Source organism: Arachis stenosperma, chromosome 8 (genome assembly GCF_014773155.1).
Source record: "Arachis stenosperma cultivar V10309 chromosome 8, arast.V10309.gnm1.PFL2, whole genome shotgun sequence".
Classification (NCBI taxonomy): Eukaryota; Viridiplantae; Streptophyta; class Magnoliopsida; order Fabales; family Fabaceae; genus Arachis; species Arachis stenosperma.
The window spans coordinates 28151744-28163796 of NC_080384.1; the positions used below are offsets into that span (position 1 = coordinate 28151744).

General features: G+C 46.6%; 1 protein-coding gene and 1 non-coding gene across 2 annotated transcripts; one reads left to right on the forward strand and one right to left on the reverse strand.

The window, feature by feature from the left end:
* The first annotated feature begins 718 nt into the window (after window positions 1-718).
* Window positions 719-5884, forward strand: LOC130945718 (uncharacterized). The gene is made up of 5 exons (XM_057874425.1): window positions 719-1339; window positions 1520-2203; window positions 2406-3440; window positions 3540-5102; window positions 5189-5884. The coding sequence occupies exons 1-5, from the start codon at window positions 719-721 to the stop codon at window positions 5882-5884; spliced, it is 4599 nt and encodes a 1532-aa protein (XP_057730408.1).
* A 4509-nt stretch (window positions 5885-10393) lies between these two features.
* Window positions 10394-10501, reverse strand: LOC130947065 (small nucleolar RNA R71). The gene has a single exon (XR_009072477.1). It is a non-coding gene; the product is annotated as a small nucleolar RNA R71 (small nucleolar RNA).
* Between the last annotated feature and the right edge of the window lie 1552 nt (window positions 10502-12053).

Below are 12053 nucleotides of genomic sequence, written 5' to 3' on the forward strand. Positions count from 1 at the left end.
ATTATATAAGAAATAAAAATTTGGCTAATACTTAGCAGCAGCATTAAATGAACCTCAATTAACACACAAATAAGTCGAAATAAATTAAAAAATGAACTGAAATTATTTAATAATTGTTACGGCCTGGCCCAGGATTCCCACGGTCAACCCGGCCCAAGCTCCACCCGGCCCGGTTACGCGCCCTCCAACCGACCCGGACACGCGTCCTGTACGGCTCACACGCGGCTACAGGACAACGTCCTTGAGAATATGGGCCTGTCCCCATGAGGGGCCCACTACTGACATGTATATAAAGGGAAGATTGGCTCTTCCCCCGAGGTACGTCACCTTTTCTCCTATCATTTTCCCCCGCCTGCACACTAGCTGACTAGAGCGTCGGAATGTCTTTGCAGGTGGCACCCCCCCTTTTTTCCCTTCGCAACGGGGGCTCGGCTACGTGGCAAATCCGGGCTCAGCACGACCGCGAGTGAGGCGTCCTCACCCCATCCCATAACCACCCGACCTGTCCGGCAACCGAACACCGAACATTGGCGCCGTCTGTGGGGATCGCCTCAATGGATGTTGTGCCGGGTCCCGGAGACCAAGGCCGAGGAGCCGGAGCGGAAGGGGCGGCCTCTGTCGCCTCACTAAGAGGACGACGAAGGTCCCCCGACAACACACTGAACAACACACGAGGGCGCGACCCTTCGGAGGAACGGGCGGCGATAGCGCCATAATAATGCAAGAGCTACGTCACAGGGTCCAGAACTTGGAGCGGCAATTGGCCGACCAGGAGCGTGACGGACGAACTACCGATCCCAGTTACACCCCGTCCTCCGAAAGCCAAGAAAGAGACTCCTCCCGAAGCCGTCTGCGACGCACCTCCGCATCCCGAACGGAAGCGGAGAGCACCCGGGAAGAATCTCCGATTTCGAGGAGACGGAATGACACGATAATATACTCTCGAGGCAGGGAGACGCGCCGCACAGCACGAGGTCGCGAAGACGGGAGGTCCAACAGGACACGACAACCCGTAATAATGGGCACCACCCCGTTCCACCATTCCATCCTCGAAATCCGGTTGCCGAAGCACTTCGACAAACCAACGGACATGAGGTACGATGGAACTCAAGACCCCCTAGAACACCTCACGGCCTTTGAAGCAAGGATGAATCTAGAGGGAGTAGGGGACGAGGTGAGGTGCCGAGCTTTCCCGGTAACCCTCGCGGGACCTGCGATCAGATGGTTCAACGGCTTACCCCAGGGATCCATCCACGGGTTCTCAGACATCAGTCGCGCATTCCTCGCCCAATTTACAACACGAATAGCAAAGGCAAAGCACCCGATAAACCTTCTGGGGGTAACCCAGAGACAGGGAGAGTCGACCAGAAAATACCTGGATCGGTTCAACGACGAGTGCTTGGAAATCGACGGCCTAACCGATTCGGTGGCCAGCCTTTGTCTGACGAACGGCCTCCTCAACGAAAACTTTCGCAAACACCTTACCACGAAACCGGTTTGGACGATGCACGAGATCCAGACGGTAGCTAAAGAATATATAAACGATGAGGAAGTCAGCCGAGTCGTGGCTGCCAATAAACGGCAGTCCGGCTACACCCAATCTCGGCAACCCGGTAACGGAGAAAGACTGAAAGAACAAACCAGGGAGGAGGCGCCAAACAAGGATCGCAGGTCGTTCCCCCGGGTCGGGAAATTCGCCAACTACACACCACTCACTCTTCCCATCATGGAAGTTTATCAACAAATAGCCGAGAAGGGGATCCTGCCGAAGCCCCGACCACTCAAGGACCGTACGGGAGGGAACAAGAACCTCTATTGCGACTACCACAAGGGTTACGGCCACCAAACGCAGGACTGCTTTGACCTGAAAGATGCACTGGAGCAAGCGATAAGAGAAGGCAAGCTAGCAGCATTCTCCCATCTTATCAGAGAGCCGAGGAGACGCTATCGCGACCATGACGAAGAAGCCAAAACCCGTTCGGCAAAGCAGCGACAAGAGCCAGAAGATAGAGACCACGGCCTCACGGTGATAAACGTGGTAACAGCCAAAAACACCGCGCCAAAATCCCGATCGGCGCACAAGAAAGATGCTAAGGTCTTGGCGGTCTCCTCCTCGTTGGTGCGAAACTCTAAGAAGCCTCCGTCCATTTCTTTCGGCCCGGAAGACAAATGGTTCGACGACGCCCCGGAAAACCCTCCCATGGTCATCACGGCCAGAGTGGGAACCGGCCTCGTCAAACGCATCCTTGTCGACACAGGGGCTGATTCAAACATCATGTTCCGCAACGTATTCGACGCACTGGGGCTGAGGGACGCCGATCTGACGACCCACCAACACGGGGTCATCGGATTGGGCGACAACTTCATTAAACCTGACGGAGTAATATCCCTACCGATATCGGTAGGACAAACCCAAGGTCGAAGGTCGAAGGTCGACGATGGCCGAGTTCGTGATCCTCCGAGATTTCACCGCCTATAACATCATCATGGGAAGGAAGACGATAAACGATGTTGAAGCGATAATCAACACGAAGCTGCTAGTCATGAAGTTCGTTACTGATGATGGATCTATAGGGTCCATAAGAGGGGATCTCGAGACGGCGGTCGCCTGCGACAACGCCAGCCTCTCCCTGAGAAAGAAATCAAAGGAGGCGTCCGATGTGTTCCTGGCCGACCTGGACGCCAGGGTGGACGACAAACCTAGACCAGAACCAGAAGGGGACCTGGAAAAATTCATAATCGGCGACACGGAGGAGAAATTCACGTTCATCAACAAGAACCTCCCACAAGAGTTAAAGGAGCCCTTGATCGAGATGATAAGGGCCAATAGGGATTTGTTTGCCTGGACACCTGCCGACATGCCGGGTATAGACCCGAAAATCATGGCACACCATCTGGCCGTCAAGTCGGGAGCACGCCCGGTAACACAACGCAGAAGAAAGATGTCGACAGAAAGGGCGGAGGAAGTGGCCAGGCAGACGGCCAGCCTCCTAGAAGCAGGTTTCATACGAGAAGTAGACTACTCGACGTGGCTCTCAAATGTTGTTCCAGTGAAAAAGCACAACGGCAAATGGAGAATGTGTGTAGACTACTCTGACCTTAACAAGGCATGCCCAAAGGATTGTTTCCCCCTCCCCAACATAGACACGCTCGTCGACGCTGCGGCGGGCTACCGTTACCTGAGCTTCATGGACGCCTACTCCGGTTATAACCAGATACCGATGCACCGTCCAGATGAAGACAAAACGGCGTTCATAACGCCAGGGGGAACCTTCTGCTACAAGGTGATGCCGTTCGGCCTAAAAAACGCAGGAGCGACATACCAAAGGCTGATGAGCAAGATATTCCATGGTCTTATAGGCAAAACGGTGGAAGTCTACGTCAACGATGTCCTCGCGAAAACAACGCGACCAGACGACCTCTTAAAGGATCTGGAAAACGTATTCGCATCTCTCCAGCAACACGGCATGAGGTTGAACCCCCTCAAATGTGCCTTCGCCATGGAAGCTGGCAAGTTCTTAGGATTTATGATAACTCAGAGAGGGGTAGAAGCCAACCCGGAGAAGTGCCAGACAGTACTCCAGATGAAGAGCCCAGGTTGTATCAAGGATGTCCAAAGATTGGCGGGGCGGCTGACCTCGTTATCCCGGTTTCTCGGAGCATCGGCAGCAAAGGCCCTACCATTCTTTAACCTCATGAAGAAAGGGATGGCGTTCGAGTGGACACCCGCATGTGAGGAAGCCTTTCAGCACTTCAAGGAAATCCTGGCGGCACCACCTGTACTCGGGAAGCCAAAGGACGGGGAGCCGCTATACCTGTACCTCGCCATAACAGGAGAAGCCCTGGCCGCGGTACTGGTGCGGGAAGAAGGGAGGGCTCAACAGCCGGTCTATTTCATAAGCAGAGCCCTGCAAGGGGCAGAATTAAGATACAGCAAACTAGAAAAGCTAGCTCTGGCGCTCTTGACCTCCTCACGAAGGTTAAAGCAATACTTCCAAAGTCACCAGGTTGTCGTAAGAACGGACCAAGGGATCCGGCAAGTACTTCAAAAACCCGACTTAGCGGGGAGAATGATGACTTGGTCCATCGAAATCTCCCAATACGACATACGGTATGAACCCCGGCAAGCCATCAAGGCGCAGGCGATGGCAGATTTTCTGGTAGAAGTAACTGGGGAACCAACCGAAGAAGCGAGCGCACGGTGGAAGCTCCACATGGACGGAGCTTCCAACCAGACGTCTGGAGGTGCCGGGATCATCCTGGAAAGCCCGGTTGGAGTCGTATACGAGCAGTCGATCAGGTTCGAGTTCCCCATTTCGAACAATCAGGCGAAATACGAAGCCCTTATAGGGGGCTTGACCCTAGCAGCAGAAGTCGGGGTAACAAGGCTGGAAATACGTAGCGATTCTCAGGTCGTCACCTCCCAGGTAAACGGGAGCTACCAAGCCAAAGACTCGTTATTACAAAAGTACTTGGAAAAAGTCAAAAGCTTAAGCCAAAAATTTGAGGAGGTCACGGTCCACCACGTGCCTAGAGAAAGGAACACACGGGCAGACCTCCTATCAAAGTTGGCTAGCACTAAACCGGGAGAAGGCAACCGGTCTCTCATTCAAGGTATGACGAGAGAGCTGGCAGTCACCTTGCACGTGACAAGACTGGGCCCTTCCTGGCTAGACCCCATCACTAGCTTCCTGGAAAATGGCAAACTCCCTGACGACGAAAAGAACGCGGCGAAACTGAGAAGGGAAGCAGCCAAATACGCCGTCATCCAAGGACAGCTATTCAAGAAAGGGCTCAACCAGCCCCTGTTGAAGTGCTTACACCCCGACCAAACGGACTACGTCCTCAGGGAAGTCCATGAAGGCTGCTGCGGACACCACATAGGAGGCAAGCCCCTAGCAAGAAAATTAATTCGAGCCGGATATTATTGGCCGTCAATGATGGCAGACTCCAAAGAGTTCGTCAAAAAATGCGTGAAGTGCCAAGAGAACGCCAATTTCCACAGGGCACCGGCCTCCGAGTTAAGCTTGTTAACGTCCTCCCGGCCATTCTCTCAATGGGGAGTCGACCTCTTGGGACCCTTCCCTGTCGGTCCTGGGCAGGTCAAGTACCTCATAGTTGCCATTGATTACTACACCAAATGGATAGAAGCTGAACCACTAGCTAGCATATCCTCATCCAATTGCAGGAAATTCTTGTGGAGGCAGGTGATAACGCGATTCGGGGAGAAGTCGTCATCTCGGACAACGGCACGCAATTTACCGACAAGAAGTTCACGGAATTCCTCACCGGCCTGGGTATAAAACAGAGGTTCTCCTCGGTAGAACACCCCCAGACAAACGGACAGGTGGAGTCCGCGAACAAGATCATCCTTTTAGGGCTGAAGAAGCGATTGGATAATAAAAAGGGTGCTTGGGCCGACGAACTAGCCTCGGTACTCTGGTCTTACCGAACAACCGAACAATCCTCCACCAAGGAGACTCCTTTCCGACTAACATACGGGTTAGATGCGGTAATACCCGTAGAGATCGGGGAACCAAGCCCCCGGCTACTTTTGAAAGGAGTGGAGGAAGCCGTGGAAAAGGACTTGATAGACGAAGTCAGAGAGATGGCCCATTTGACAGAGACAGCGCTAAAGCAAAGAATAGCCCTACGCTACAACACCAAAGTGCTCAAAAGGAAATTTGAGCCAAACGACCTCGTCCTGAGGCGAAACGACATCGGCCCACCGACCCCTGGAGCAGGCAAGCTGGCGGCAAACTGGGAAGGCCCCTATAGAATCAAAGAAGCAATGGGTAAAGGCGCCTTCAAGTTAGAAAGGCTAAATGGTAAGGAAGTCCCGAGAACATGGAACGCAAACAATCTGAGAAGGTTCTACTCCTGAAACGCGGGGCGACTAACCGACTAATCAAGCTAAGTGGTTAAGATGCAAATTTAAACTTTCCATTATGACCTATGGGTCCCTTATGCAATTGCCGAATAAGATATACTTGCGCAAATTCTCTCTTTTGTAATTTCTCTTTTTCAGATAACACGCTCTATCACAACCCGACAACGATGCGTGGCCCCGGGACTGATCACCCCGGGAGCCCGTCAAATACCGTCATAACAAATGACTACGCAAAAGGCCACGGCTCCTTAATATAAATAGAAACTATAAACCAATAACGATTAATAGAAATGATAGCACGGCCAGACGAATAAGAAAGAGTTAACAACGTTAAAACGGGCAAACGACGAAATAGTCAAATTGTTCACAAAAGCCAAAATAAAACGGCCAAACTACAAAGTTTTAAACAGAGGGTTCATTTCTTGGGGACGTCAACGATCTTGCCGTCCTTAATGACCTTGAAAACACTGATCGCCGACGTGTCGAACTCGGAGGCAACAATTTTAACTTGAGCTTTGAGGGCCTTGATGAGCGGATAATTTGTATACTTTTTGGCATTGTTTTTAGTATATTTTTGGTATGATATAGTTAGTTTTTAGTATATTTTTATTAGTTTTTAGTTAAAATTCACTTTTCTGGACTTTACTATGAGTTTGTGTATTTTTCTGTGATTTCAGGTATTTTCTGGCTGAAATTGAGGGACCTGAGCAAAAATCTGATCCAGAGACTCAAAAGGACTGCAGATGCTGTTGGATTCTGACCTCCCTGCACTCGAAGTGGATTTTCTGGAGCTACAGAAGCCCAATTGGCGCGCTCTCAACGGCGTTGGAAAGTAGACATCCTGGGCTTTCCAGCAATATATAATAGTCCATACTTTTCCCAAGATTTGATGGCCCAAACCGGCGTTCAAAGTCACCTCAAGAAATCCCAGCGTTAAACGCTGGAACTGGCACCCAAATGGGAGTTAAACGCCCAAACTGGCACTAAAGCTGGCGTTTAACTCCAAGAAGAGTCTCTACACGAAATTTCTTCATTGCTCAGCTCAAGCACACACCAAGTGGGCCCGGAAGAGGATTTTTATGTCATTTACTCATTTCTGTACACCCTAGGCTACTAGTTTCTTATAAGTAGGACCTTTTACTATTGTATTAAGGAGCTTTTGATCATGTTTTGATGATAAAACCCTCTTTGGGAGGCTGGCCATTCGGCCATGCCTAGACCTTGTTCTTATGTATTTTCAACGGTGGAGTTTCTACACACCATAGATTAAGGTGTGGAGCTCTGCTGTACCTCGAGTATTAATGCAATTACTATTGTTCTTCCATTCAATTCCACTTGTTCTTTTACCAAGATATCACTTGTTCTTCAACATGATGAAGGTGATGATGACGCCCATCACCATTCTCACCCATGAACAAGGTGACTGACAACCATTCTTGTTCTACAAGCATCTGAGGCTTAGTGAATATCTCTTGGATTTCTGATTGCACGATGCATGGTTGATCGCCTGACAAACGAGTGCTCGCCTGACAACGAGCCAGCCATTCCGTGAGATCAGAGTCTTCGTGGTATAGGCAAGAACTGATGGCAGCATTCAAGAGAATCCGGAAGGTCTAACCTTGTCTGTGGTATTCTGAGTAGGATCCAATGATTGAATGATTGTGACGTGCTTCAAACCTGTAACCTACTGGGCGTTAGTGACAGACGCAAAAGAGTTATTCTATTCCGGTAGGGGAGGGAACCAAACCGGTGATTGGCAGCACTGTGACAGAGTGTGTGCATTAGCTTTCACTGCGCGGATGGGAGGTAGCTGCTGACAACAGTGAGACCCTATACGAGCTTGCCATGGAAAGGAGTAAGAAGGGTTGGATGAAGACAGTAGGAAAGCAGAAAGACGGAAGGGAAGGCATCTTCATGCGCTTATCTGAAGTTCCTACCAATGAATTACATAAGTATCACTATCTTTATCTTTTATGTTATTTTCGTTCATCACCATATATATCTGAGTTTGCCTGACTAAGATTTACAAGATGACCATAGCTTGCTTCAATACTAACAATCTCCGTGGGATCGACCCTTACTCACGTAAGGTTTATTACTTGGACGACCCAGTGCACTTGCTGGTTAGTTGTGCGAAGTTGTGTAATGCCATGGTATTGAGCGCACCAAGTTTTTGGAGCCATTACCAGGGATTATGAGAGTTGTGAAAAAGTATAGTTCACAATTTCGCACGTCAAGTTTTTGGCGCCGTTGCCGGGGATTGTTCTAGTTTTGGGCAAGCCTTTGGTAACATCAGTGCCAAGATCCGGCAACAACATCAAATTTTTGGTGTTATTGCCCGGGATTGTTCAGGCTGGACAACTGACGGTTCATCTTGTTGCTTAGATTAGGTACTTTTTTTTCGAAATTCTTGAAGATGAATTCTAGAGTTTCATGATGATTTGTTGAAATCTGGCTGGCTGAGAAGCCATGTCTAATCTGATTGGACCGAGGTTTCAACTTATCACCACAAGAGCTTGTTGATTTCGTATCAATCTTGCTTTTGGAGCAGTGATTTGCTAAGGCTTGGCTGACCTTTGGTCATGTCTAGTGTTTTGGACCGAAGCTTTCTTTGGAAGCTTGGCTGGCTGTGAAGCCATGTCTAATTCCTGGACCGGAGTCTTAGACTAGCATTGCACTGATTCCTGGAATTCTATATAGAATTTTGATACCTTTTTCCACTTAATTTTCGAAAAACACAAAAAAATTCAAAAAAACCATAAAATCCAAAAATATTTCTTGTTTGAGTCTAGAGTCTCATCTTAAGTTTGGTGTCAAATGCATGTTTTTGTTACATTTTTCGAATCCATGCATATATTTCTTGTTTTGATCTTTGAATTCTATTGACTTGAGTATTTTGTGTGTCTCATATGCATTTTCAGTTCATTAGTGTCAGTAGTATACAAACTGCTAAGTTTGGTGTCTTGCATGCATTGTTATTTGATTCTTGTTGCATTTTAATTATTAAAAATCCAAAAATATTCTTAATTTGTGTCTTTTCAAGTCAATGATACAAGGGATTGAAGATTCAGAACACACTGCAGAGGAATTATACAGAAAAAGCTGAGCATTCAAAAATGCCCAGTGAAGAAGGCAGACTGGCGTTTAAACGCCAGCCATGGCACCTGGTTGGGCTTTTAACGCCCAAAAAGGTAGCATTTTGGGCGTTAAACGCCAGAATGTATACCATTCTGGGCGTTTAACGCCATGATGGTGCTAGGGGGAAGATTTTGTTTTCAAATCAATTTTTTTCAAGTTTTTCTAAATCAAATCTTTTTCAAATCATATCTTTTCAATCAAATGTTTTCAAAATCAATTTCTTTCCTTTTTCAAAGATACTTACTAACAATTAATGATTTGATTGAACATCTCAAATTTGATGCCTTTTCTGTTGAGAAAGGTTTAATGTTTGAATCATATCTTTTCTTGTTAGGCAAGTCATTAATTTTCAAAATCATATCTTTTTCAAATTGTTTTCAAATCATATCTTCTAAAATTGTTTTCAAATCATATCTTCTCAATCACATCTTTTTAAAACCATAACTTTTCAATCAAATCTTTTTAACCTCATCTTTTTCAAAATAGTTTTCAATTAAATCTTTTTGACTTCTAATTTCAAAATCTTTTTCAAAAATCACTTGATTTCTCTTCCACTTTTAGTTTTCGAAAATTATCAATCAAATTTTCAAGATGTTTTCAAAATCTTTTAATTGAATTTTCGAAAATCCACTTCCCTCCTTCTCACATCCTTCTATTTATGGAGTACCACTCCTTCTAAATGCACAATTCGAACCTTATCTAATTAAAGTTCGAATTCTTCTTCCCCTTCTTCTTTCTATTTCTCTTTTCCTCTGACATTTCAAAGAATCTCTATACTGTGACATAGAGGATTCCACATTTTCTTTTTCTCTTCTCTTTCATATGAGCAGGAGCAGAGACAAAGGCATTCTTGTTGAAGCTGACCCTGAACCCGAAAGGACCCTGAAGAGAAAGCTAAGAGAAGCCAAAGCACAACTCTCTTTAGAGGACCTGACCGAATTCTTCAAGGAAGAAGAACCCATGGCAGCCGAAAACAACAACAATGCCAACAATGCAAGGAAGGTGCTGGGTGACTTTACTGCACCTACTCCTGATTTTTATGGGAGAAGCATCTCTATCCCTGCCATTGGAGCAAACAACTTTGAGCTTAAGCCTCAATTAGTTTCTCTAATGCAACAGAATTGCAAGTTCCATGGACTTCCAATGGAAGATCCTCATCAGTTTTTAGCTGAATTCTTGCAAATCTGTGACACAGTCAAGACTAATGGGGTTAACCCTGAGGTCTATAGACTGATGCTATTCCCTTTTGCTGTAAGAGACAGAGCTAGAATATGGTTGGATTCTCAACCTAAAGAAAGCCTGGACTCTTGGGAAAAGCTAGTCAATGCCTTCTTGGCAAAGTTCTTTCCACCACAAAGATGGAGTAAGCTTAGAGTGGAAGTCCAAACCTTCAGACAGAAGGATGGAGAATCCCCCTATGAAGCTTGGGAAAGATACAAGCAATTAATCAGAAAATGTCCTTCAGACATGCTTTCTGAATGGAGCATCATAGGTATTTTCTATGATGGTCTCTCTGAACTATCCAAGATGTCTTTGGATAGCTCTGCTGGAGGATCTCTTCATCTGAAGAAGACGCCCACAGAGGCTCAAGAGCTCATTGAAATGGTTGCAAATAACCAATTCATGTACACTTCTGAAAAGAATCCTGTGAACAATGGGACAAGTCAGAAGAAAAGAGTTCTTGAGATTGACACTCTGAATGCCATACTGACTCAGAATAAGATATTGACTCAACAAGTCAATTTGATTTCTCAAAGTCTGTCTGGAATGCAAAATGCACCAAACAGTACTAAGGATGCTTCATCTGAGGAAGAAGCTTATGATCCTGAGAACCCTTCCATGGAAGAGGTGAATTACCTAGGAGAACCCTATGGAAATACCTACAATTCTTCATGGAGAAATCACCCAAATCTCTCATGGAAGAATCAAGAGAGACCTCAACAAGGTCTCAATAACAATAATGGTGGAAGAAACAGGTTTAGCAATGGCAAGCCTTTTCCATCATCTTCTCAGCAACAGACAGAGAGTTCTAGGCAGAATACTTCTGACTTAGCAACAATGGTCTCTGATCTAATAAAGACCACTCAAAGTTTCATGAATGAAACAAGGTCCTCCATCAGAAATTTGGAAGGACAAGTGGGTCAGCTGAGCAAGAAAATTACTGAACTCCCTCCTAGTACTCTCCCAAGTAATACAGAAGAAAATCCAAAAGGAGAGTGCAAAGCCATAGACATGGCCGAATATGGAGAGGAAAGAGAGGAGGAGGACGCCACTGAGAAAGACCCCAGTGGGCGTGCACCACTCTCCTCTGAGTTCCTCATTGAGGAACAATGGGAATCTGAGGCTCAAAATGAGACCATAGAGATTCCATTGGACTTACTTCTGCCATTCATGAGCTCTGATGAGTATTCTTCCTCTGAAGAGGATGAGTATGTCACTGAAGAGCAAGTTGCTAAATACCTTGGAGCAATCATGAAGCTAAATGACAAGTTATTTGGAAATGAGACTTGGGAGGATGAACCACCTTTGCTCACCAAAGAACTGGATGACTTGTCTAGGCAGAAACTGCCTCAAAAGAGGCAGGATCCTGGGAAGTTTTCTATACCTTGTACCATAGGCACCATGACCTTCAAGAAAGCCTTGTGTGACTTAGGGTCAAGTGTAAACCTCATGCCCCTCTCTGTAATGGAGAAATTAGGGATCTTAGAGGTGCAAGCTGCAAGAATCTCATTAGAGATGGCAGACAACTCAAGAAAACAAGCTCATGGACTTGTAGAGAATGTTTTGGTGAAGATTGAAGACCATTACATCCCTACTGACTTCATAGTCCTAGAGACTGGGAAGTGCATGGATGAATCCATCATCCTTGGCAGACCCTTCCTAGCCACAGCAAAGGCTGTGATTGATGTTGATAGAGGAGAGTTGATCATTCAAGTGAATGAAGAATCCTTGGTGTTTAAAGCCCAAGGACATCCCTCTATCATCATGGAGAGGAAGCATGAAGAGCTCCTCTCAAAACAGAGCC

What these genes read in the sequence shown, in the direction of transcription:
- LOC130945718 (XM_057874425.1), top strand. Translation starts at nt 719, where the DNA reads ATGCAAGAGCTACGTCACAGGGTCCAGAACTTGGAGCGGCAATTGGCC. An exon ending in CCCCGGAAAACCCTCCCATG is followed by an intron (nt 2,204 to 2,405) that starts GTCATCACGGCC and finishes CGATATCGGTAG; the next exon opens with GACAAACCCAAGGTCGAAGG. An exon ending in TCCCTGTCGGTCCTGGGCAG is followed by an intron (nt 5,103 to 5,188) that starts GTCAAGTACCTC and finishes ATCCAATTGCAG; the next exon opens with GAAATTCTTGTGGAGGCAGG.